This window comes from Cajanus cajan, chromosome 1, assembly GCF_000230855.2.
Source record: "Cajanus cajan strain Asha chromosome 1, NIPB_CcT2T_4, whole genome shotgun sequence".
NCBI lineage: Eukaryota > Viridiplantae > Streptophyta > Magnoliopsida > Fabales > Fabaceae > Cajanus > Cajanus cajan.
This window is the reverse complement of record NC_138517.1, coordinates 39,574,588-39,602,406: the sequence shown is the minus strand read 5'-3', so window position 1 is coordinate 39,602,406 and position 27,819 is coordinate 39,574,588. Positions and strand designations below refer to the sequence as shown.

At 34.9% G+C, this 27,819-nt stretch overlaps 1 protein-coding gene across 1 annotated transcript; it reads left to right on the top strand.

The window, feature by feature from the left end:
• Positions 1-4,986: 4,986 nt before the first annotated feature.
• On the top strand, positions 4,987-27,558 carry VPS54. Its single transcript, XM_020349009.3, has 19 exons — positions 4,987-6,063; positions 6,572-6,634; positions 6,932-7,011; positions 8,347-8,464; positions 12,363-12,437; positions 15,045-15,201; positions 15,326-15,414; positions 16,362-16,618; positions 17,883-18,054; positions 18,142-18,225; positions 18,317-18,738; positions 19,024-19,177; positions 22,615-22,696; positions 22,834-22,913; positions 24,320-24,481; positions 24,935-25,002; positions 25,930-26,010; positions 26,115-26,370; positions 27,229-27,558. Exons 1-18 carry the CDS (start codon positions 5,251-5,253, stop codon positions 26,251-26,253), a joined length of 3,096 nt encoding a protein of 1,031 aa, XP_020204598.2. The 5' UTR covers positions 4,987-5,250; the 3' UTR covers positions 26,254-26,370; positions 27,229-27,558.
• The last annotated feature ends 261 nt before the right edge of the window (positions 27,559-27,819 follow it).

Here is a 27,819-nt window from a genome sequence, read left to right as displayed (position 1 = left end):
ATAGCTAGGGTATTTTATTAAGGTTGGAAACTAGGCCTAGACATGTTTTATGGTGGCATTGGATTTATTTTTGGACTTGGTAAGGCTTAGGCCCAAGTAGAGGGCACCTAGGATGCATGGTCTTATCATGTACCTTGATGTAGCTAACCAAACCCAAAGATTCCATCCTTGGCCACCAAGTAGCATCTAGGGTTAGTTTAGGTTTCATTTGAAGTGCATTTGGCTTGCATTACTTAGCCATGCACTCTCAAATGTAACCCTAAATGCATCTTCCCTTCTATAAATATCCTAGGCTAGCCTCCTTGTAAATACTTTGGAAATCAATATAGAGTGAGCCTTTTGTGCCTTTATATTTCCTTAGTCTCTCTTAGTCTAAATTCGTCCAAGAACCCTGCTTATCTCCATCTTGAGAGAAAACCCTAGAAGTGGCCTTCATCACCCATGGAGTGAGCCAAACCCTAGAGTACCATTTGAAGGCTTTCATCAAACACCTTTCCCTCATCCTCCACTTTCATCCATTCTTCCATAAAACACTCCCCTTGAAGAGCTTTGATCCAAGGAGTCAAGGAGTCCTTCATCTTGCTCACAATGCAACAAGGCTTCCATCATATGGTGCTTGCGTGAGTTGGTAGAGTGAATGCACCATGGAAGTGCATTGCATTCTCACTTAGCAAGGGATAACTCACTCAACAAGCCTTCATCTCTAGTAGGCATAAACCCATAAAAGTGTATTTTCGCTTAGCGACACATTGGTCACTCCGCGAAAATACTTGAACATATGTATAGGTGTTGAAGCTACGTCAGGTGTCATGAGCGTAATTGGGAAAGCTTTGTTCGTTGTTATGACCTAGTGTTTCGCTTAACAAGCCATAGCTCGCTTAGCGAGAGGTGACAACAAAAAATTATATTTGTTCAACGAGCCATAGTTTGCACATAGAGAGGATAAGTCAAAAAGTTTTGACCATCAAGCGAAAGAAGCTAGGTCAATAATAAGGTACCATAATTTGGTCCCCTAGCAAGCTAAAGCTTGCTTAGAGAAAATATATTTTCATAAACTTTAAGTTAGAAGACTTGTGTTGTTTAAGGTGTATTACTTGAGGGTTGTATGTGCATATATATTAAGTTGCCATGATGAATGATGACGACCTATGATGAGTTGAGTTACTTGGTGTTGAGTTGTTATATGTTTCTTAATTTAAAACGTTGTAAGGTTGTTACGTTCTTTTAAATTGAGTAGATGTTAAGTTGATTTATTTATTAAGTTCTTGTGAGAAGTTGGTTATCCATTTTCATGTTTTCTAAGTTCAAAGTTGTTTTGGTATTGCCTAAAAGTCCCACATCGCTTAAGAATCGAGGCTAAAAATAATTTATAAACACCTGTTAAGTCTCAATTTTACCTCTTTTTGGATGAGGCTTATTGAACAAATTCCACTCATCCTTTGAACCATTGCAATATAATTGTTCTCTTTTTGGTTCATTTTGTGTGCAGATATAACTAACCCAAATTCATCTAACAATACCTTAATCCACCTCATTTTTTGTGCAGGTATTGAGGAAGAGTGGAAAGTTGAAGACTCTTAGGATTGGAAACCTAAGAAGCTAAGGAGCAGAGAAGAGGTTCTGCGCCGGGCTCAATATAACCTGCGCTGGGCGTGACAAAAACAGAGTATTTCATCTCTGCCAGTTATATTAAGCCGGGCGCAAAAGGAATTGCGCCGGGCTTGTGTTGAGACAGAGAGTGCTTGACTTCTCTGGAAGAACTTGCGCCGGGCGCGAAGAATTGTGCGCCGGGCGCGGAACCCTAATCTGATCTCCCAGGCTCGTATTTGAAGCCATTTTCGGGGATCTTTCTCTCCATTCTCACATTGGGCGCCTCCAGGAGCTGCGGAAGGGATTCCCAGGGCTTGGGATCGTCCGTGTGCGGATCTTTCCTTCGGTTCTTCACTTCCTCTTCCATCTCTATTTTGTATTTGCCCTCTTTGTTGAGTGGTTTCACCCATTTTGTGGGGTTAGATGTAGCCAACATACTCTATTGTAATCCTTACGTTTTCAATGATATATATATTTGTTGTTTCATTCATTGTTGTGTTTGTTTCTTTGCTTAATGCTTGCTTTGGATTGATCACCCTTTGCATGATTTAAGGTTCCATTGAGTATTGGGAAATACCTTTGAAATTAGTTCTGAAACATATGCCTAGTGGTGATTGTATCTAGGGATAGAGCTTGACCCATTAGTAGTCTTAAACCCTAGCCCGTAATGCGGGTGTAGATATTGGGTACTCAAGGGATTGATATTCAATATCCGCATCTAGGCTCTTTCTCTAAGGGATTAGGTTTGAGTAAACTTATGGGTTGACTAAGCAATGAATTCAACAAGAGATTAAGGATACATTAGTGTTACGTTCGGTGAAATCTGACCCCCACAACCTCACAATACCACAATACCATTCCTTACCTTTTCCACTCACAACAATATTTATTTATAGCTTTCATTCCAATAGTCACAACTTTGCATTCACTGCACAAACTATGAAATTGGAATTATTCTTTAGTCACGAATAGTCAATAAATGCTTATATTACCTTCTAATCCCTGTGGATACGATATTTTTACTACTTGAACGGCCGGTATACTTGCCGTGTTTGAGACCGTTGATAGAATTAAACAAATTTACAAATATTAACAAAAGTGTTTCAACGGAATTCTCAACAACACCCTCCCTCCTTAACCCACCGAGACATCTTTTCAAGGACAAAATTATGACAGTTAAGTGAGCGCCAAGGAAGACAATACCTTAGACATGGTGACCCTAATGATGCTAATGGACTTACTGTCAGAACATTTGCATTAGAAGGAGAGCTAAGGGCACTTTTGCCCTTAGCCTAAATTGGGTGGGGGTTTGATATGACTAAAAGTCCCACATCGTTTAGGAGTTAAGGCCAAGGGTCATTTATAAACACCCTTCGTCCTTAATCCAGTAAAGCACATTTCATGGACAAAACTATGATGACCCAACAAGCGCAAAAACAGACAATATCTTAGATGTGGTGGCTCTAACAATGTCCACTAACTTACGAGCAAAACATTGGTGTTAAAAGAAGGGTCTAGACCACTCTTACCCCTTAATCTTGATTGGGGGATTTGTTTCAGTACCTAAAAACCTCATATTGCTTAGGAATCAATGTTAAGGGTAGTTTATAAATCCCCTCCCTCCTTAACCGATTGAGATGCCTTTTCAAGGACAAAATCATAATAACCAAGTGGATGCCAAAGAGGACAATACCTCGAAAATGGTGACCCTATCGATGCCAATGGACTTATGACTAGAATATTGGTGTTAGAAGTAGGGCCCAAGCCACTCTTACCCTTTAGCCTCAACTAGGGGCTTGTTTCAATATGCTTAAAAGTCTCACATCACTTAGGAATCGAGGCTAAGGGTGGCTTATAAACATCTTCCTCCTTAACCATGGAGGTGCCTTTTCAAGGACAAAATTGTAACAACCCAACGAGTACCAAAACAGATAATACCTTGAATGTAGCGGCTCTAATAATGCCAACAGACTTACTATTGGAACATTGGTGTTAGAAGGAAGACGGCCCAGACCAGTCTTACCCCTTAACCTCAACTAGGGGCATGTTTTGGTATGCATCAAAGTCTTATATTGCTTAGGAATCAAAGCTAAGGGTAGACAGAAATTGATGAAAAATTAGAGGGGAACTGAGTTGTTTTTAAGTTAAAAGATCCCATTATGCAGATCTGAGTCGTGGTGCTCTAAGAGTCTAATTTTAAAAAATCCTAGTGAGAGAGTTGGCTCCTAGAAGGATTGCTTCTTCTGAAAATTTGTCCCTTTTAAGATTTGTAAGTTGAAAATGATATAGGGTTAAACTAAGTCATACTTGACAAAAGTGGAAAACAAGTAAAGCATGAAGTTGAGGGTCACAATTTCAAATTGAGTGCTGGAAAAGTGCGAATTATTTTGAGGTAGGTGATAGGACAATCCCATTTAGGACTTGGTTAATGTATACTAATGATGTGCTAGGCTCACACTTAAAAGTTCACTTTATTTCATAAGGATTATGTCAAATTGAACAAAAATTTATTTCTTGGTTAGAGTTTTATTTTTTGCTTTTTAGTGAGATTTTTGTTCTATTATAAATTTGGCAAGTTTAAAGATGTCAAAAGATTAAAATGAGAAGTTATTAGTGATTAAAGTGAAGGTTTGAAATGATCTTAAGGAATTTGTACTTAATGATAATAGATTTCTATGATAGAAATCATATGATGCAAAGGTACAGGTTGGAAATTGGGATGATTGTAATTCATTTATGTCAAAACCTTAATCTTATGCATGGCTTTTATTTTGAGCATTTGAAGTGAAACTTAAAAGGTGTTATTGTCAATTCGATTAATTATCACTTAGGTATAATTTAAAACAAAAAACAAAATATAAAAATTGCACTTGGGTCCTTGAAAACATTTTTATTCATTATTTTAGTAGATATCACAAATATCCTCTTTGATGCAATTATATATCAAATTCTCAAATTCAAAATTACTAATTAAATTGTAATAATTTTTATTCTAATTTCTATAGATTAAAAAATTATAATAATTTTACATCAATTGAATCAATCATGCATTCAGCAAATTATTTATTATTTAAAAACGTGAAGACCTATGGGATACTCATCCCGTCTTTATAAGCTTCGTAACAAAAAAAATCTACTAGTTTTTCCTTTGACAAAACCAATCATTATTATTTTTACACCGGCCAATCATTAGTTAAAACATACCAAATTAATCACCAATATAATAAATGACGTAATAATGTTGTATATATATATAATTTTATTTTTATACATCTGTCTAAATTTTTCTTAATAAAAATAAAAATATATAATTTTTAAAAAATAATAAAAACATTTAACATTTTTCTATATTTAAGAAGTAATCCCATTAGATATGGAATTACACTGTAGATGTTTTACATTTTACTCGTACAATGAATCCTGGTGTGATTGTGATTATATTGTGAAGCCCCATGGCCCAACCTGTGGACTCCGGTGTTTGATGGTTCCGGGTCGAAGATCCCGATCCCGGCTTTCCCGTATGCTCTCCATTTCACGAGCAACAACAAGACAAAACCTGTTTGTTCTCACTCCAATTCTCAGATCCCAACGAAAAGAGCCACACTCGTCGCATTAGCATAACACCATCGCCGAACTCACTCGAATCGCAATCGTAATGTGATGGATTCCCCACATTCGCAGCAAACGTGGGGAAGGTCACCCACCACCACCTCCTCCTCCTCTCTCTCCAAATCCAATTCCAATTCAAATTCCGACACCATCCAAAGCCTCTCCTCGATCCTCAACAACCCCCACGCCTCCGACGCCGCCTCCTGGGTCGGCTGGTGGTCCTCCTCCACCGCCGTCGCGCCGCCCGAATTCGCCCCCATAGCCGCCGCCAAGGCCGCCTCCGAGGTCTCCCGATCCGACTTCCTCCCCTACCTCGCCCCCATCGCCGACGCCTACCACCGCTTCGAGGACATCCGCAACCACGCCTCCAGGGAGATCAACGACGTCGCCAAGGCCGCAGCCGCCGATGGCGGCGCCGGCGGCGGTGGCGGTCTCGGCGAGGCGCTGGTCGCGTGCCTCCGCGAGGTCCCGTCGCTCTACTTCAAGGAGGACTTCCGGCTGGAGGACGGCGCCACGTTCCGCGCCGCGTGCCCGTTCGCCAACGTCGCCGAGAACCTCGCGCTGCAGGAGAAGCTGTCGCACTACCTCGATGTGGTGGAGCTCCACCTCGTGAAGGAGATCTCGCTCCGCTCCTCCTCGTTCTTCGAGGCGCAGGGCCAGCTGCAGGACCTTGATGATAAGATCCTTCAAGGTTGCACGCAAATTCGGCACCTCAAGGACACCATTCGCCTCCTCGACGCCGATTTGGTCCACGACGCGCGCCAGATTCAGGAGCTTAACGGCACCAGGACTAACCTCTTGGCGCTCCTGCAGAAACTCAGGCTTATATTATACGTCAACCAGGCCCTCTCTGCTCTCAAATTGGTACTATTGCTTTTTTCGAGTTTCTGTTTTTTTTTTGACAGAACTTAGATGCAGTTTGATTCCTACTTTTGGTTTTGTTATCTAATCAGAATTGGAGAGTTATAATTGGCATAATAAAAGTTTGTATTGAAGATCAACATAAATATCTGAAGTAAAGCTTCAAATCTAATTGTTGATCGGAGAATAAGTGTAATACCGAAACCACCTACAGAACTGTGTGTGTTTTTGTGAAGAATGGGGCGATGTGAGTGTCTAATCTTTGCTGAGTAGGATTGTGAAGAGCGAAACTGTGTTTGTATTTTAGTGTTGTTGTAGTTTGGTTAGGTTGTGGATTAATTAGGGGAATTTTATGGTGGTAGTTTTAATTACCAGTTGTCACGCATGCCTTGTCGATTCAGCGTTGGTCATTTATCTATTTCGTTTTTGGTGTTTCCTTTGTTACTTTAGTTGTGTTTGCGGACTGCTATTGTTGATGGACTTTAAGTTGATGTGTTTTGCTGTGATACAGCTTGTTGCGTCTGCAGATTGTGCTGGAGCGTTGGATGTGACTGATGATTTGCAACATTTGCTGGTATCACTTTAATCATTGTATTGTATCTCATGAATATGCTCGCATATAAATGATGGTCTTGGAATATATACTGTTTTAAATGGTTTTAAACTTAGGTGGATGAGACTAGAGATTAATGCTTAGCTGATATCAGTAGTTGTGTTGAACTTAGATAGTTCCCTTTGAAGTTTGTTTATGACATAGCATGATGGGATTTCTGAAAGATGAAGAGAAATTTATATATATATATATATTATATATATATATATATATATATATATATATATTTGTTTTATTCATTTTCTGTAACTTTGGCAGGATGGAGATGAACTCACTGGTCTACATTGCTTTCGGCATCTTAGAGATCATGTAATAGGCTTTATAGATTCCATAAACAGGTACACCTTGGCGTATGCTAGTGTTTACTTGTTTTAATTTATGATACATATTTGTTTAAGAGTTAATATCTATACACTGTCAATGTAAAGTTTTTTACACTGACAACTAATTATATTTTTTAAATTATTTTATTTTATTTTTATTTCATTAAATAAGCAACTGATATGACACTATTAAAAGATATAATTGGTTACTAGTATAAAAAAACTTTACACTGACAGTGTATAGGTGATTAACTCTTTGTTTAAAGTTATTTTACTTGTATCTGCAAATTCAATTTATGATGGTTTCTAGTTTCTTTATTTTAGAGAGATGAGTAATAATTGGATGAGAATAGGGTTGAGTTATGATGTTTTAAGTTTGGATAGCTCCTTTTGTTTTTTAAATCTTAGTTGCTGAAAAGGCTATCTGCCGCACTCTGCTATTGGCTTGAATGTGTTGAAAGTTAAGACAATACTTACATATTGAATCATAAGATTTAGAAACAAAATGAAAAATTGCTTGAAATACATATTAATGATGTGTGGTTGTATTCCATAAACAAAATCCTCAATGTAATAATTTTAAACCTGGAATTAATCGCAAAACAACATAACCATAAGTCTCATGGAACAGAGTTGTAAACATAAATTGAATATTACTAGCTAGTAGCAACTTATTTAAGTTAACAAGTTAATAAAAAAACCCATTTGTAACCTAGTCCAAATTCCAAAGTTTATTCCTTTGCCTTGTTTCCTTGCTCTATTCATCTTTGCATCCATGTCAGAGGGAAGATAGGAAGAAATAGATAAATAAAATGGCTTTTTTCTTACACACTTATAGAACAGTGCTTCTGGCAGATGTGCCTTCATTTTTTTCTCTACCCAAAATAAAAAAATCAGCTTCTGTTTGTGGCTCTGGGTAGCACTGGATCATCCTTGACCCAACTTCTTGACCCAAGCAAATAGGCTAAAGGCGGAAGATCATAAATTGGCTGACACTATTATTCTTGATTTCTATTCTGAATCTTGTAATTCTGCCAATTTGAGCAGTTACTTTGGCCACAGTGCGATTAGCTCTCCAATCTATCATCTGTGTAAAAAATTGTATGGAATGAATTGATGCAAATCATGATTTCAAATGTTATGCTTGTGAAATAATTCAATTCGTATTTTGAAATATTTTAAACTTTTGCTTATTTTAAACATGTTTTCTTTGTCCATTGTTAATCTGAACTTTGAAATCTTTATTTTTGGTTGTTATATTGCTAACTTTGGATTTTATATTTGTGAAAGAAAAGGATAGAGTTGTATTTTGTATTGGATGTTTAGTAATGTATTGTATTATTTTGATAGCATTCTCTCGGCTGAGTTTATTCGAGCTTCGTTACACGATGCTGCAGAAAAAGATAGTATAATTTTATCCAAAGCTAAAGCAAGAGCTTCCCTTCCAATGAACGGAAAGGATGATGAAGTAAGATAATATCTTCAATTGATTTTTTCTTTAATATTTTTTTCCTTAATTTTATATGACTCTTGTGTTGGAAATCTTTCAAATCTTCACCATTACATTTTAGTAGGGCTATTGTTTCCTATGGTGCATTCTTTGTGTTAACAGGGGGTCAAGATATAGCGAAATGAGTTGTTCTTTATTGTCCCTTCCCTTGGCCAATAGGATCTAGTTTTAACATTTTTTGATGGAGGTCGTGCATACATGTATATATTAAACTCACTAAAGAAAATTGTTCATTCATTTTTGTTGTTGCGTAGAGCTTGTAACCTTCATAAACACTTCTTGTTTAATGTATTATTGATGTCTTTTAAGTAGATACCACTTTTGTCTCCATATTTTTCTACAAAAGAGGTTTAATGTTACCTGGAAGAAGCGATGTACATTTGGGAAGAGGTTGAGAAAAGTCCAACTAAAAAGGGATACAAGAAAGGAGTAAAAGGTAATTTGTAATGGCTCAAAAGTGCAACAAAATTATAAAATTGTACAATCTCTTTGCATATCAATAATAGATATTCCCTTGAAACGATCATGAGCAGGGTATTCCACAATGTAACAGATGAGAAGTGCAAAAAAGACACCTTGGAAAATTAGAAAAATACTAACATTGGGAAAAAACCAAATCTCACATTGACTAGAGATAAGACCTTATTAGAGTAAGTAAGTGGGGAGTAATTCTTGCCTTACAAGTCGGTTTTGTAAGGTTAAGTTAGGTCTAAATTACATTCTAAGTTGGTATCAGAGCCATTCTAGATACATTAAAAAGGATCATCCACCATTTTTACGTTTACCAAGCCCAATAATGAGTGTAAGGGAGTGTATTGGGAAAAACCTAAGTCCCGACTATCCTAGATCATTTAAAAAGTGTCACCCATCGTTTATTCACACTAAGCCCAATAGTGTTGGGCGTGTGGGAGTGTATTAGGAAAAACTCAAACTTCACATCAACTAAAGATAATGCCTTATTAGAGTATATAAATGTGGAGCAATTCTTACCCTGTAAGTCTATTTTATAAGGTTGAGTTATGTCCAAAAAACCCACTTCCTTAAAATGTTAAGAAAGTGGATTATTGGCTTAATTCAACCTTTCAAAACTACTTGTAAATCTACATTCTAAAATGGTATGAGTCATTCTAAGTCCTGACTATCTTAGATCATTTAAAAAGAGCCACCCACTATCGATTCGTGCACCAAGCCTAATAGTGTTGGAGTGTATTGAGAAAAATCCAAGTCTTACATCATCTAGAGATAAAACTCTTAAGAAAATGGATTGCAGCTTAACTCAATCCTACAAAATTGGCTTATTAGGTGAGGATTGTTCTCCACATTTGTATACTATTATGGCTTCATCTCTAGCATAGTAGTCAATAGCAGCCATAGCGGTTGCTATCGCGGCACACCGGAACAGAGCATTTTTGGATCGCAGTTGGAGCGGTGCGACACGGTGGTGCGGATTTCACAGCCTGAAGTGGATTAGATTTTTTATTATTTAAAATACTTCATTAAGGGTATTTTCAACTTTTTTGAGTGCGAACAACACCTCTTCCTCCTTCTATGCAAAGACCGACGAACAAAACCTCTTCCAGGTGAACCCTAGCCCCAAAAACGCGACACCTTCATGCGTCTTCTTCTCGGACTCTCTTTGAGGGTTGTCTTCTTCCATTCTGGTGTTAGTCGTCAGGGTCGTTTGACGTTCTTGCATCTGCTGTTCGATGTTCTTGCGTCCGCTGTCCAATGTCCGTTGTGGGTATTCTTCTCGGACTCTCTTCTCTTCTTCTCTCTTCCCTCCTCCATGGTATTCTTTCTTTTCTTTTCTGTCTTCTCTCTGTTTTTTTTTTCTCCGCTTGATTTTTTCTTCTTGTTTCCTTCTTTTTTTGCTGTTCACTTTTTTTTTTTCCATTTCTTTCTCTTTTTTGAATTCCATTTTTTTTACTTGGGCATTAGTGATCAACAGAATTATGGCTCAAACAAACGATGCTAGAACTAGAACTGGTCCCAATCATAGTCCCACACCATCAATGGGTTCTTCAATTGGAATTATGGTGACAAAATTGATATATTTTGGAAGTGGAATAGCTTAAAAGACAAAAACAAAAGGAAGAGTGTGACATGTGATTTTTGCTTAAAAACTTCTACGGAAGGAATTACTAGAGCAAAAAAACATTAACTTGGAATAAGAGGAGATGTAGGTGCTTGTAGAAAAATACTAGAGGATCTTAAATTGGAATGTTTACTTTTTTAGTTACTTAGAGTTTGACATTTTGTTTTCTAGACATTTATGTTTTTTTAGCTTTTATATATATATATATATATTATTAATTATTTAATAAAAATAAAAATAATATTTAAATAGCGGTCATCCCACTATCCACAATCCCACTATCCCACTTTTGGGGTCAGCCACTTTGCTCCACTACTAGGATTGACTACTATGATCTTTAGTCGATGTGGGGTCTCTAACACACCCAATCACGCTGAGGACTGAATATCTAGAATTTGAAGTTTGCAGTACTATACATCTGTGGGTGATCTGATAATGACTTGATAGTGGGTAGTCTAATACACCCAACAACACTCGCTAGATTAGGCTCTGATACCATCATAAGAAAGTGGATTATAAGCCTAATTAACCTTACAAAATCAGTTTGTAAGGTGAATATTGATTCCCACTTATATACACTATTTTGGGTCTGTTATCATTAGTTGATGTGAGATCTCTAACAACTAACATTACTCTCTTGCCACGTACACGTCAAAAGTGCAAAAACAACACACTCAGCCTGCAATGATGTCGTAGCCTCTTCATGTTACTCTCTCTAAAGCATATGATAATCTCTTCTCTATGTCCTTAATGAATCTTAACTTTCTGTTAAAAAAATCTACGAGGTGAAAAAGGACACGATGCTGTGTTGATCAAGAATACAACTGGATTGTTTCATAAAAGAGCCACTTTACCCTGCAGAAACAAATGGGTCTCTGTTTCTGATTAAACCTGCACGTGATAGTTATTGGCCTCCTATTGTGAGGGTCTATGAAAGAAGAAATAGGAGAGTTATTGGGGAACAAAGACCCTGAATTGAACATATCTGATTTCAGCTTGTATGACTAACATTTGAGGAAGTCTGCTACTTTTTTATTTGGGTATGATTGTTAAATAGGATGGTGTAGAGAGGGTAAGGGAATCTCATTTTTGTGAAACTAAGCAGGAGATCTCAGGCTTCTCAAAACTCCAAAGTGGTTTCTCTATACAACATTCATTCCTATCCTAGTTCTGGTACCACTCTGAGTCTGGGGCTGAACTGCGATTAGGGTTCTTGGAGAGAATTCATTTTTTCCCTATTCTACTGGTTCCAGTGTTAATCAGCATGTAACACATGTCTGGTGAAAAGTTGTGCATGGTATATGAATTTGTAATAGTTTTTTTTAAGTCTTACGGAGGACACCTCTGTGCCAATGAAAGACCTGTGTTTAGGAGGGCAGTGTGAGAGTTTCAAATGGGTTTGTCAGAGATGAAATTGTTTTATCTTTTATGAGATTGTTTATTTAATTTAGAATCTTTGCTTCTTAGAAAAAGATTTTTAGTAGAACACACATGAACAATCCAAAATCTTAATTCATCTGTCTGTGTTGGAACATAGATGAGTAGTAGAATCAAGGGTAAATAAAGCTCTTGTTGATTCTTGATGCCTAATTTTTTACCCATTTAATTGCGTACTGTGTTGGCATTAGTCCAATGTTTGAGCAGCTGAGAGTCTCACAACGTAAAGTTATATGATATTTAGTTGAACTATTTTGTGTTTTTACCTTGAGTTGTGAAGTTTTGATGATGCAGTTTGTGATCTAACTTCTGTTTCATATTCAGGTAATGTTGGAAGAAGAAGAAACCAATATTTTCAAAGATAGTCTTCTTCCTACTGTAATTGGATTGCTTAGAACTGTAAGTGATTAGCTCTTTTTATCTTAAGAAACTTATTGTTTAAGCTATTTATTGTGAAAATTTTAGTTTATTTTGTATTGATAAAGAATCATTAGTAAGATCAGTGAAGTGAGCGTTTTCCTTTTGTAATTTTTGAGGATATGTTAACCCTTATCCCTTCATCTAGATTTATAAATACTTGGTATTTTGCAATTGATAGAAGAGAAAATGAAAAGAAAAAAAAAAAAAACTTTGTATGAGATCCCATGCTTATAGAAGGTTTCTGTTTCTGAGCTACAATAGACAAAGAAACAATGTCTTCAATGTTTCATATTAATGCATCCCATGTGATTCCAACCTCCAGAAACTACTTGTATTAATTTATTTTTTTTCTAAATACCATCACAAATTCTACAACAGCTACTCTCCTTTTGAATGTCTTGAACAGAACTTTGTATGAAATCTGAAACCACAGCATGATTGCAGTAGGTAAATTATGCCACTGATGTTTGTTTTTAACATTGATTGTTATAAATTTGGTTGTCTTTAATTTTATTGGTCTCTACATTGTAGTTGTCCTTTGTTTTTTGATTTGAGGATTATCCTGAAAGTTGAAATTTTTGAATTGGTTTCTTTAATGTGTCTCCTTCTATGAGGGATTTTGTTTTCCCAGAATTTAAACTTTTTTGGCGAGGAATTTCCTGGTTGTAACTTGTATATAGACTAGAGAGTTTTCAAATCCCCCATCTCTAACACAATTTGTAGGATCTCATGATTTGACAATATTTTTGGGGGAGATATTTTAGATTTTTTTAAAGATTTTTCCTATAAATTTTTAGGCTATCATCTATTTTACAAAATTGCACAAATTATTGGGGGATTAAGCTCATGAACCATACTATGAAGCTATGAGAGAGGATAATTGAACAGGGATTAAGTCAAGAGACTCATTGCTGAAAAGCAAGGGCAATTATGCATGTGAAGTCAACCAAGGAAGCAAATACTTGTTTGTTGTTACAACAATTGATGGAGTGATACGTAATGAATAAAAAAGACTTACATATGGTGTTTATTAATTTTAAAAAGGGGTACTATAGTGTGTCAACATATGTATTGCAGAAGTCTCCCAATAAGCAAGAGGTTTGTGTTGCCTATATTTGAGCAATCAAAGATATGCATGAGGGTCACAACAAGGGCATGAACACAGGGTGGAATCACAACAGATTTTCCTATAACTGTACGGCTACACTAAACAAGGGGTTAACTAAGAGCCCCTATCTTTTTACCTTTGTCTTGGATGTTCATATTTAGCATGTCCAAGAGCTAGTGCCACTGCCATGATGCATACATTTGCAGATGATATAGTCTTTTTGCATAACAAGTGTCAATAGAGTAAATAAATGGGTAGCTAGTGATGCGGAGACAGGCTTTGGGAGCACATGACATTTGTTTAAATATAAGTGAGATGAACCTAATCGATTATAAGTTTAGCGGGAGGAACACTAATCCTAGCTTTGAGGTAAAAATTGGAGACTATAACACCCACAAGTCACATGGATTTAGCATCTTGGGTCCATCATGCAAAATGATGGAGAAATTAAGAGATATAAACCATAAGATCTGATTACGTTGGATGAGATGAAGGTGTGCTTATGGCATACTGTCCAAGCTTAAGGGTGTTTTTGCCCCTATAGCTATAATATTTGCATTGTTAGGCTGTAAAAAGGAAATAAGAGAACAAATTTAATGTAGTGGAGATGAGAATGTTTCATTGGATGAGTGGACATGCTAGACAAGTAGACATGATATTATTGAGAATGAATGCACTAGAAAGTTGATCAACACCTATTATTGAAAAGATGGTGGGTTGTTAGGTGGTTTGGGCATGTGTAGAGAGGACTTGTAGAAGAGCCAATAAGAAGAGTTGACCTTATGGAGGGTAGCCCAATTGCTAGGGTAGGGGTAAAGGGAAACCTAAAAAAACTACTGGTGAAACCATGAAGAAGGATTTGGAGGTTAATAGTCTATTTATAGATATGGTTTGTTAGAGAATATTATTTCATAGTTTGATTCTTGTAGCTGACTCCATTTAGTGTGAAAAAACTTGGTTGTATAAATTTCATTAATAGAGAGGGAAAGAAACGTAGATGACAGTAGAAATAAAAGATAAATACAGTAGAAAAGGAGTGTTGTTTGGATGAATAGAAATAAGACGGAAAAAACAGTAGACATTTGGTATTTCTATCCTATATCCCTCCTATCTATTTACACCCAAACAAAGGGCAAGATACAGGATTCCCCCCCTCCCTCTTCTATTTACCCTCTGTTTCTTTGGGTCTCATAGCTACTAGTCTATAGTCTATACTCCTTTGTTTGATGTGTTTTACTTTTATCTCACTTGGTATTTCTTTGTGCTGGGGATTATGCATGCTAAGTGATTTAACATTTTTTAATGCCACAATATTATTGTTCTTTGGAGAAACATCACTATAAAACAATAATACTACCTTTTCAAAGTACTGCTTCCAAAATGTGACTATCCTTGACCTTTTTGCTCTGGGTCTGGGAACATAAAACTTTCTGACTTAGGTTATTTTGGCTTTGGTTAAATAATTCCCTTATTTTCAGGCTAAACTTCCCACTGTTCTGAGGACTTATCGAGATACGCTGACTGCTGATATGAAGAGTGCTATTAAGACTGCTGTTGCTGAGTTGCTTCCAGTTCTTGCTTCTCGAGGTTCTGAGTCAGAGTTCTTTTCTGGAGACAGGGCTGTCGATGCAGATGGTGAAAAATTCTTTAGCATATGATGTTTGTCTATTAGAAGATATACTTTTACATATTTTTCTTCTGTTGTGTTTTTATGTGATCTGTTCTACTTTCAACTTTCTAATGCTAAATAGTGACTCAGGTGGAGGTGCATCACTTGCTAGCAAGTTGAGGAGCCTATCATCTGATTGCTTTGTGCATCTTCTGAGCGCTATTTTCTTGATAGTACAGGTAATTTATACTTGGCAATTGTTAATTTGTTACATCATCTAGACTGCCAAGTGGTCCTCCCATAACTAGCATTAGAAGCATTATCCTGTATCCACCTCCATGGAAAGCAAATACATTGCTTGTGTTTGTTTTTCCATGAACACCATTCAACAGACTTTTCCCACTTTCCAAGACAAAAAATGTAAAAGCAAGGGTGATCTTGGATTGGCGTTTAGTTGGAAGCTACAAAAAACAAACACACATAAAAGTAGCGTGTCCATGTGGAAAAAATTTCCATTTATTAAAATGAGAAGCTTGGATTATTGTGTTGATATTCCAACCGTTTTGTTGTAAGCATCTTTAAACTTATAGTATCTAAAACCTTAATCATACTTAATGCTTTATATTTGTGGTGAATTTGTAATCTTAAGTTTATATTATTATGAAATGCATCGTCCATACATGAATTGAAATGCTCTCTGATATGGTTCTTGACTTGTCTTTTTCATGACAAATGGAACTAGTGGGGTTTGCTTAACTTCATAGTATTTTCCATCACATGTAGGATATTTGTTAAACCTACAAACATTTTAGTGTTGTTTTATAACATGATTTGCTTCTTGGAGTGATTGCCGTAATCACAGGGTTTACATTTTTTATTTTATCATTTTGAATATTTTAAATCATGTTGCTTATGTTATACCTCTTGTTACATTTATATTGTCTTATTGATGCATTGCAACTTAATCATTAATACCTATTGCCCCAAGAATAAGGCAACTTATTGTTGAGGTGTTACAAATTCAATAATTTATCTTCCAAGGGAGAGGGCTACAATTCATAAGCACAGATGTTTTTTATTAAGGGTTACATCCAGGTTACTGAAATTCAGTTGTACATTGTTTTGCAACTAAATTAGCTGTTTTAAGAGGGATGTAATAAGATTTTTTTCCTTTTAGTGATTGCAGGCACATTTAGTGCGGGCTGCTGAAGTGAAAAAGGCCATTGAATGGATTTTGAACAACCATGATGGCCATTATGCTGCTGATTCAGTTGTGGCAGCAATTGCTCATGGTGCTGTTGCTGCAGAAACATCCCAGGAAAGCGAGGCTCATGGTACTACATTTTTACCATATTCATCACAAAGAAGTGTTGCCAAGGGTTCTTCATTTCAGGGAAAAGCAATTGATGCTGTGAGCTCCTCAAACATGTCAAAAAATTTCAGGTTAAATCTAGGCTCTTGTTTCAAACATACTTGTAGTGGAAAGCTTTTTTCCAGATTCTTATTGGTGGCTAGTAATTTGTGATTAGAGCTAGTTTTTTTCTTTCAAATTTCCTTTTTTGGTCCTCATAAAATGATAACTATTATTCTGAAGTTCAGAATCACCTGAATTCAGTTTGGAAATATAAGTATCGAGACTTGAGAGTCTTGTGCTTCCTGGATTGTATTTGTAATTATTTTAACTATATTTGAATAAATGGACTTATATAGTGAAGATTTCTAGAATTGATATATAATGGTATTGTTATGACAAATTTTTCTTCCTTTTGTTTTTTTGCAATGAACTTTGTTTCCCCCCTTTAAGTTTGATTATTCATTGAATGGTGACATGTTATATGATGAAGCTTTGAGAGGATGAGAACGATTCCTTTCTAGAGTCCATTTTGTAGGAATGCTTTTTAATGAAACACTATTTATTTGTGAACACCTAATTATTCCAAAAGCCTAAGTTGTTAGGTGAATTGCACATAAATTTTATATCTCTTAACATTTTCAATCCTGTCATTTGAAAATATGCTTTCAAATATGAAATGGTGAAGAAAGAGAGGAAATATTGAAAAAAAAAATTATTTGTGCTGTAATATTAATATTAGCCTCCACTTTGTTTCCTCAAGCCTCCAAATGGTTAGTACTTGTGGCTCTTGCTCACGAGTGCGTCATTATATGAAGAATTTCTTTCTACAGAGACTAAAACTTTCTAGAATTTGTTAATTTTTAATTGTACATCTTAGGTTTTTTATGTAAGACTGCAGATGATATTTTTTTAGAATGTTTACTCCTGTTATTATCTTGTGAAAGTTGTGATACATGACACATAAGCTTCCCGATAACAGGATATTAATTTAATTTAATAATTAGGAGGGACGTTATAAATTTTTTGCTACATTAAATTTGAGTAATTTGTTTTTTGATGCATGATTAATAGCTCCTGATAACAATGTTAAATCAGTATGCATGCTTATGAGATCCTTCAGTTGTTATTATGTTGTCAGGATTCGAGTACTGAATTTCTTTTTGCTAATAACAAATGGCTCTTTTGGGGTTTTCTATCTTTAAAAAGAGGATGATGGGGACATCATTTAAATTCACTGACTACTTGTAAAGCTTCCCGATGAAAAAAATGATAATACATTTTTCTGCCATAACTTTTGTATTTTATTTGTTGTCCCATTTGTTTGATGTTCTCAAAGAATCTGGTTCTAAACAGAGCTGATATATTGCGAGAAAACGCAGAAGCTGTCTTTGCAGCATGCGATGCTGCTCATGGAAGATGGGCAAAACTTCTTGGTGTCCGTGCAATTCTCCATCCTAGGTTGAAATTGCAGGAGTTTCTAACCATATACAATATCACCCACGAGTTCATTACTGCAACAGAAAAAGTATATATTTTCATATTGGTTTGTAACTACGATTACAAATGATTTGGTTTTTGTTTCGATATTTAATTCCCATGCTTATATTAACAGATAGGTGGGAGATTGGGATACAGCATCCGTGGCACGCTGCAATCACAGGCCAAGGCTTTTATTGATTTTCAGCATGAATCACGGGTTAGTTTTGATCTTTGTCCTTTCTTGTATGGCTTTCATCACCATGAAATCTCCGTACATTTTTTGTTAATTGCTGCTGCTTTTCATGTAGATGTCAAAGATAAAGGCAGTGCTTGACCAGGAAACTTGGGTGGAGATAGATGTTCCTGATGAATTTCAATCCATCATTAATATGCTTTTTACATCTGAAGCATTGACTTCTGAGAACCTTAATGGCACTGAGGATGATATTTCAACTGGTTACAATGGTGTCGTGACTAACAATGATGTTATGCCAACGGCAGATAGTGCACAGTCAAATGCTGAACAGCAAATTACTCGGACAAATTCCATTGAAGCATCTATGAATAGTGAAGCATCCGATAGTTCCAAACCCCTGGTCGATTCAATAGAACAAAATAAAGCTCATGGTAGGATTTCATCAGCACACAGTAACAATCTCGAGAAAGACCATAAAAAATCTGCATCTCAGGCTCTTTATTACAAAGGTGTTAGTTATCACATGGTAAACTGGTTAGTTATCTTGACTCAACTTCCTGTTTTTTTTTTTTTTTCTTCCAATTATGTGCACCTTCTGTTCCTTATGTTTTCTTTTTTCACTTTTTTACTGTGACTGTTTGTTTGGGTATGTTCGATTATTTAATCAAAATATACTGCTTCCTGTTAGTCTTAATTTCAAGTAGCCTATTTGTGAGGTTCACTTGTCTTTTTATGATTTTGTTTGATCGTATTTTTGTTTTTGGGATTTCATCTTGTGAATACATTTAAAGTAGTTTGATTTGTCTTGTTTGCTTCTAGTGGCTTAATATTGCTCAAGATGTTGTCGGAGTACATTGATATGAACAACCTTGTGCCCACACTATCTTCAGAAGTTGTTCACCGTGTGGTAGAAATCTTGAAGTTTTTCAACACAAGAACATGCCAACTTGTGCTTGGAGCTGGTGCTATGCAGGTACTGCTAGTATTGTTTTCAAGACTGTGGTACAATTTAGACATATGCGCATATATACATGTTCAAATTGACACTCAAACTATATATTTGGAGCAAGGTCTTTTTTAGTGGTTTCTCCTTAAATTTTAGGTCTTCCTGTACATCTTTTATTTGAACTTTCTTTCATTTGATTAACTTTTTTTTTTTTTTTGCTGAAGATTCTATCATGTTTGTTCATCGACCTCAACATTGTCATCTCTTATTCAGTTAATTTATGCTCATGTTGGCATTTCATTTTTTAGTACCATAGAGCATCATTGGTCTTTTATGGTGTGTTTGGTAGAGAGGAAAGAATTAGGTGAGAAATAAAGTGGATAGAAGTAGAGAATAGAGAAATAGATAAGTGGAAATAGATATGAAATATAGTGAAAATTTGATTGTTTGGTTGAAGAGAAATAAGTGAGAAATAATATTATTAATGTTTAGTAAGATTGAAAGAAATAAGTGAGAAATAAAATATATTAAAAAGAGATGAGAGAAATAAATAAATAAAGAGTAAAAAGAAAGAAATAGAAAATAAAAAATATTTTTAACATTAATTTTTATTTATTTAAATAAAAAAATTATATAACTGAATAAATAATATTTTGAAATAAAAAAAATAACTAATTAAAAGTAAGTAAATAATTTTAAAGTAATATTTTTTAGATTAAAAATTAATTAAAATAATAAATTTAAATTATATAAACATTTAAAAGTTATTAAATAAAATTCTTAACTTCAACGCGAATAAAACAATTTGTATATGATTGGTCTCGCAATCAGTTCATTATTCGATTACGAATGCTTCAATTCAATAAAGAGGTGTAATTGATTATGATTGAAGCTGTATTCGATTGAAGCTATTCTCGTAATGAAATACCTAGACACACTTCCCTTCAATTTCTTGTGTATTTCTTCGCAGTTTTGCAAAGAAATAAAATACATGTGGGACCCATTACTTTTAATTTTGCACCTGGCAAATTCTCACCATCCAAACAATCAAACTTATTTCACCTCTGCTATTTCTCACCTCTCCTCCCTATTTCATTGCTGTTTCAATGCAACCAAACAGTGTTAGTCAGGTCTTATCATTTCATATATCATGTTATAATTTATATGTTGTACAGGAGCATAAAAACAACAGTCAACAACACCAACCAAGTGTTATTCTCACTGAATAGTGTCAGCTACATGTATTGTAGCATCATTGTGTACTCTATCCCTTATCAGAATTCATGAAACATTAAGTAATTCAAAATTTCAAATCTTTCTAGCCTTAGACCATATCTTTTGTGGTCTCCCTCTTGGCCTCTCCCCTTCCATGAAAGGGTGGCTGTTATGATGGCATGTATCAGACTATAGTTTGTCATTTTACATGCCCAAACCATCTTAACTGACCTTTAGGGGGCGTTTGGTAGGGGAGAAATTTTTCCATACCCAGGAATTATGATTTCTGGAAATAGCTAAATCTATTTGATTACTCATAAAGGTTACTGGGAATATTTATAAGGATTTTTGGGAATTAAAGATTTTCATGTTTGGTTACAACAGTATATTCTTGGATATATAAATATTTTTTATAAGAATATCCTTTATTAAAATATACTCATTAGATATATTTACTTAAATCTTATTACAAATATGACATTAAACTATTTTAAAAAGTTGAAAACTTATAGTTAATATTATTTAAATGCAAAATTTAACAAAATAAATAATTAAAGAAAAATGCTACATAATAATTAAGAAGGATAAAAATATATTATTTCATTTCATTCAAATAAAAAGATAAAAAAAGTGTTAACAGATACCATTAAACTAAAAAAACAAAATAGACTTTAATAATATTATTAAAATTGACAAGGTAATAAGATAGAAGACAGAGAGATGGAGACATGTAAGGGACAGAGAGAGAGAGAGAGAGAAAGAAAAAGAGAGGAGTGATAGTGAGCGAGATAGAGTGAGAAAGAGAAATAGAAGGAGGGAGAAAGAGGGAGGGAGAGAGGGGGGGAGTGAGAGTGAAAGAGACAGAAAGAGAAGGAGAGGGAGAAAGAGAAATAGGAGAGAGTGAGGGAGGTAGAGGGAGATAGAGAGGAAGAGAGGGGAAGTGAGAGTGGGAGAAAGAGAAATAAAAGGAGATAGAGAGAGAGAGAGAAAGAGAGCGGGAGGGAGTGAAAGTGAGAGAAAGAGAATTAGAAGGAGAGAGAGAGAGAGAGATTTTCTGTTTTAAAAAAAGATATTGTGATCTTTTTATATACATAAAACTTTCTCCATACTTCGGGAAAGTTGGATTCCCACCCTCCTCCATTGGAATGTTTTATAGGAAAAAGAGATAAAAATGGTTCTCGAAAAACTATATTCCTAGAATTTTTTTTTTAAAATAGATACCAAACATGGGAAATTAAGATTCCTGACTTGAGATTCTCAGGAAAGTAAAAACTTTTCGCATACCAAACACCCCCTTATAGTGTTTCGCTTACATCTCATCTTTTATCCATTTTGATATACTGAATCATCTGTTTCAAGTTAAAACATACTCATTTCTATGACTTTCATCTTTTGTTCATTACATACAACCATATACTTGTATTAGGGTCCTTTGTAAGGACTTAAGCACATGAGGAGTGTCCAACCCAAAAGACTTAGTCCATTAGGTGGGAGAGCCTAATGGCTTAAGTATTGTATTGAGCTTTTTATTCTATTCAATGTTGGATTTCTAACATTTTCACCCCCTTTAAGAGCTAACATTCATGGTGGCTTTCACATTATCGACACTTACCTAATGGTAGCCGGTTTCAATTTGATGGTTTCACTCATCGATCAATATTCGGTATTGCACCTTAGTCTAGCTTAGAGGTAGCGCTTTCCATATTCCAATCAATGAAAAAAATAATTGTTAAGATTTAAACACATAAGAAGAGCCCAACTCAAAAGACCAGCCCATTAGGTCAGAGAGCCTTAAGATTTAACTACCACGTTGAACTTCTTATTCTACTTAATGTGGAGCTCCTAACATTCTCCCTCTCCAGAAACTGATTGGAGCCAAGCAAACTAAAACTTGAGGAATTTATCTTTATAATTCCAATTCTGTGTTAATCTAGCCTAGCATAGCACGGGGAGTATATAGTTGAATCATTTCAGCCTGCAACTGTCCTGCGTAATGGAAAAACTGCAAAATAATGCTGGGTTTTAGAATTTTTGGGCTTCTCATTTTGGATATTATTTCATCTAAACTGATTTCTATGTATGAGCGAAAACAATAAATTGAAAGACAGCATAGCTGACATTTTTTTTGGCTTTCCTACTTCGTATCCTGGTTTTTCCCCATAGTTTACTGATGTATCTCCATTCCCATTTCAATTTACTTGGATCTTTCTCATTCTAGTGGCTTCTAATTCTTCCCAAGTTCTGTGCAGGTGTCTGGTTTGAAGTCTATTACTTCAAAACACCTGGCGTTGGCGAGTCAAGTCATTAGTTTTGTACATGCTATTATTCCTGGTACAAATGCACTCTCCTAACTAAAGATTTTTAATGTTGTACTGAGGAATTTTTTAATGTGTTTGTTTCATGAATTTATTATATTTTTTTCATTGTATGAATTAAATTATAACTTTGTTTTTCATTTCTGGTATAAGATATTCGGCAGATTCTTTTTCTTAAAGTACCCGAGACTAGAAAAATATTATTGCTTTCAGAGATTGATCGGGTCGCTCAGGTATGTGCTTCATTGCTATTTAACCTTTACTCTTTAGTCCTTTTGTTAGAGAAAAACTTGTTCAGATGATTTGTTCATGTACTGCATTTTTTGAATGATTGCTATTTTGGAAGTGTGATGGTTTCTTTCTTTTGCTGCATATTGATGATGAAAATTCATGGGTAATCAATTCATCGTGTATAGTATAATTTACTTGTAGTTGAATTTGTGGAAAGAGATTTTCAATTTAATTACCCCTCCTCAGATTCTCCCCTCCCCTTTTTTATTTTTCAATTGAATGGAGCAAAATATTGTTAAAGAGAAAGGGAAAAAGTAATAGAGAGGATAAGACTTTCATGAGGAATTATATTTGCAAGTCACAACAATATGTGAGGGTTTAATCTTGGAGGTCAATAGTTAAGATTTTGCTACCTTTGTCCAAATGTTGATTTTAGTAAAAGTAATAAGGAGAAGGAACCCAGAATGTGTTACTATTATATCATACATTAGATCCTTTTTTTTTTTCAAACTTGACTTTTTTTAATTGAAACATGTTTAAAAAATTTATAATTAGTGTTTTTTTGTAGAAAGCAAAAACCAAGGGAATAAAAATTGTTTCTACTGCTTTTTAAAGGAGCTAAAAATTACAGTGTGCTTGGTTCTTTTATTGGAATAGAGTCTGACGACATTTGGCTCAACATAATTCTGTATTCTCTCTCATACCACATGCGATGACTTGGCTACAAAGCTACAATGTGAATGTGCATGTTTTCAAAGTTGAAAACAAAGGTTCTCTTAATTTTCCCACTGGTTCCTTCATGTTCAAATTCATTTACTTCTGTCATCTGCGAAATTCATCACTGTCTGCCATTAATTGTGATGACTTGTTAGTCTTTTCTGCACTTTTGTACTAAATGTTGTCGCTCACTTTCTTATTTTGAATTTCTTATTATTCTTAATTAATTCCTTTTCTTTCCTTACTCCTTTTTTGTTTTTTCTTGTTTCTTTTTACCATTAACTTAACACATGCCCCATCTATAAGGTATCTCTGTTAAGAAGAATGACATTCGTCTTTCTAATACATAACTGCATGGGATGGAGCCATTTCAAATGTAATTTCAAGAATGAATATGGTTTATTCTCCTTCAGTATCCAAACATATTTATTAAAACAATAGCTGTGTAGGGTCTGCTATAGTTGGCTTATCCTTGTGCTCCTTTTTGGTTTCTATTTACAAGGATGGCAGTTGTTTCTCTAATTCCTCTTATTTCTACATTTTCTTTTCTCTCTCAAATAAACTGTATTTTATAAATTTATAAATTTTAAAAATTGATTCATTTTGTTTGTTAAAAAATTTAAGCACTTTTAGGAATGTATTCTTTTATCACAACATTTGATTTACTGTTTTTTTTTTTTTTTCATTCCAGGATTATAAAGTACACAGAGATGAAATACACAGTAAATTAGTTCAAATAATGCGAGAAAGATTACTAGTCCATTTACGTGGGTTGCCTCAAATTGTTGAGAGTTGGAATAGACCTGAGGATGCTGACCCTCAGCCTAGTCAATTTGCTCGGTCCCTTACAAAGGTGAATAATTATGTGTAAATGCTTAGACTGCGTGTGTGTTCTGTCTTTCACCTTCTGTTTCTTTATGATTGAATTTTAAAAGATTTTAATATGTATCTTCCTAATTCCTATCCCGTAGTTTAAAGCATAAATATGAATCCCAAATAGCACAAAAAGCTTTTGGGAGAGAATATAGTGGCTCACTAGTCACTAGGTTTATAGTAAATAAGGAAGTGATTGTTGCACAGTCAAAATTGAGATAAACCCCTCACAGATGTGCAATAAACTATTTGTCAAACTGATTTAATAATTTAACCACTTATAGGTAACAAGTTTATGTCCAGACGCTAAATATATGTTGATAATAGGGTGGGTGGAGTGATATGAAATTATAGTTTTTGAGTTTCACTCATTCCCCACCTGTCTCTGAAGCAATCTCATAATTGGATCTTATTTATTTTTTGAATTTATTAGGAAGTTGGGTACCTACAACGTGTTTTATCTCGAACTTTGAATGAAGAAGACGTTCAAGCAATTTTCGGGTAAGAATGTCAGAAATTTCCATTTTCTTTGTTCTTATAATATGTTGAAGAAAGATCATAATCAAGAGTACTCTACAGAACATTGTTCCTATTGTTTTTATGCTGCGATGTTTATTAAAATAATGGGTTTTTCATATTAGGTTAAGATTAGAATCCCACATTAGATATATGGTCAATTTCAAAGGACTCCTTATAATGACTAGGACAATGCTCCCCCATTTAGCCAACCTTTGGGGTTGAGTTAGGCCAAATTCGTTCTTATTTCTAATATATTGATTTCTACATAACAGTAGGTGACTGATTATTCTCTTTTCCCTTGGCCTTGGCTATAATTAGTTGAAAAGAAACCTGGTTGTTTTAAAAAAACAGTAGAGCGTAGTAGCTATAAGTTTTAAATTAGTCTTCCATCATGTAAATGATTATAGTGCAGATTTTTTGGTATCTCTGTTGTTATTCGCAGTGTGATTTCTGGTGCCTGATGAAGTAATTTTTTCATTTCCATGGTTGAAATATTATATCTGAAGATCATGAAGTGGGTGACACTGATTTACTATAATGAAATAACCATTTTGGGTATTTTTGGATGGAGTTTGGAGAGAAAAGGAGGCTAGGGTAATTTTTCATTTCTAAATTGAGAGAATTATGGAATATTTATAGAAATGAATAAGGCATGATGGGAAGGAGTGTCAAGTAACCTCCCAATCATGTGTTGCACAGCTATTAGTATTACTATCAATTATACTGTTAAATCCCCTAGATCTGTATTATTTCCTGTGTGGAATTATGAAATAAAATTCGTTTATTTTCCCATTTAAAAGAAAAGAATGAAAGATTACTGCACTCTCTGCATTGAAAGAAAATTTGATTGTATAATGTTAACATCATATGAATTCCTACTTCTCACTCCTTGAGTTTGCTACTTTTCAGGCAAGTGGTCGTTATATTTCATTCACAAATTTCAGAAGCATTTTCAAGATTTGACATAAGCACTCCTCCAGCTAAGAATAGGTATTTACTTTTATGAAGTTATACTCTGTAGAAATAAATTTTTAAGGTACTTTATAAAATGCAGTGATTTTGTTTTTATTCCTTAAATTTTTCCCACTTGCTAGGCTATATCGGGATGTCAAACATATTCTTCAATGCATACGGTCATTGCCATTGGGTGATTTGAGTAAATCTGATACCCCAAACTGGGGTCAGCTGGATGAATTCTTGGTGCAGAGATTTGGAAATGATGCTGTTCAGTAAATTGTATTGTAAAGTAGCAACTCAATTGCTTCCGTGGGAAGGCTAACATACTTTGGAAGATATGGGGGTGATTTAAACCTTCTTCACTCTGCATTTTTTGTGTAACACTAAATTGAGGTAATATTATTGCTACATTTTGTTTTTTATAGCTTACACATGAATTCTTGTTATCTTCTTGATCATTTCAACCCTAAATAGGGAACTAGGGTAGCCACTGGGGTCAGGCTAGTAGTGATGGGCTTGGATGGTTTAGATGAGGTCATTGGTTCAAACCTTATTACCATTGTTGTATTAAAAAAAATAGGTGGCCTGTTGAATGCTTTAATTTGTTATTTCACTTTGAGGCGAATGATTCATCTCTTTTGCTATAAGAATGATATGCTTAGTTTTAATTTAATGTTCTTTAAACAAACTGTTTGATGAGCATGCATGAATGGTAACTCATCAAAAGATTAATGAAAAGTATAGGATATGCGCACTGGAACATTGAAATATTTCTTGCAGATAGGCAAGCAGTTGACTATATTAGTGGGATTTGTATAAAGTCCAAGTGGCTGAGGCTTGATGGTAGACTTTTGATTAGATTTTGTTGTTTCGGCAGATAAAAATATACCTGACAGAATCAAATAACATTAGCATTGTCCTACTAGGTGAGTTCAAGTACATAGATCATAAGTCATGACACACTATTGGGCTTGGTTAATAATCAAATTCATATGTTCACTATAAGATTACTTTTAATAATTTTTTCAAATATCCTTCTTGATCTTTCTTTACTTCTTTTCACTGGGTTAAAACCATGTAATCTACTCTTGTAGGCTTAAAGACACGACAGAAAGCCTTAATTAAATTGGTTTCATAAAACATGAATAGGGGCGGGGACTGGGAGATTGAATATTGAGTTGTGATGAGCGTTATATACTAGACCGTTTCATATACAAATTCTGAATTCCATTTTCTCATTTTTTTTTTCAGGCCTTTGGTTGGTCTGTGGTAGATATACAAGGTAATGTATCATTTCTGAGCATTGTGCAGCCGTGGTTGGTCGTTTAACAGAAGTTTTGTAGCAGTCGATGTTGATATTCAAATTCTTGTTTTGTCTCCATAATTGTAATGTTAAGTTGAAAATAGATATGATTTAGTGAATGAATTAAGTTTTTCCCCCCGCCCATATCTTTCCCTTTGCTTCTTCAGCCATGAATATCGATGAATCAATATGTACACAATTCGAGAAATCCATAGTAAGATTACCAGTCTGTGTGTTCTGTTCTGGTGCATATTTGAGAAATCTAGTGAGATTACCGATCTGTGTGCTCTTATAAGAACTACCTTAAATAAATAAATAAATAATATTTGCAATGGAATAATGCCAAATATACACATTTGAAAGTGTTATAGATACAATTGGTGTCAGGAATGGAGAAGTGTTGACATGATATTTGCCCTAATCTAGTAATAATTTGATGGTGCATGTGGTGCATATCATTGCGCTGAAACGGTAAGCATTTGGCAATTTCTTGCAATTATAGATACTGCCGATGTATTGATTTAATAGAAAAGGTCTTG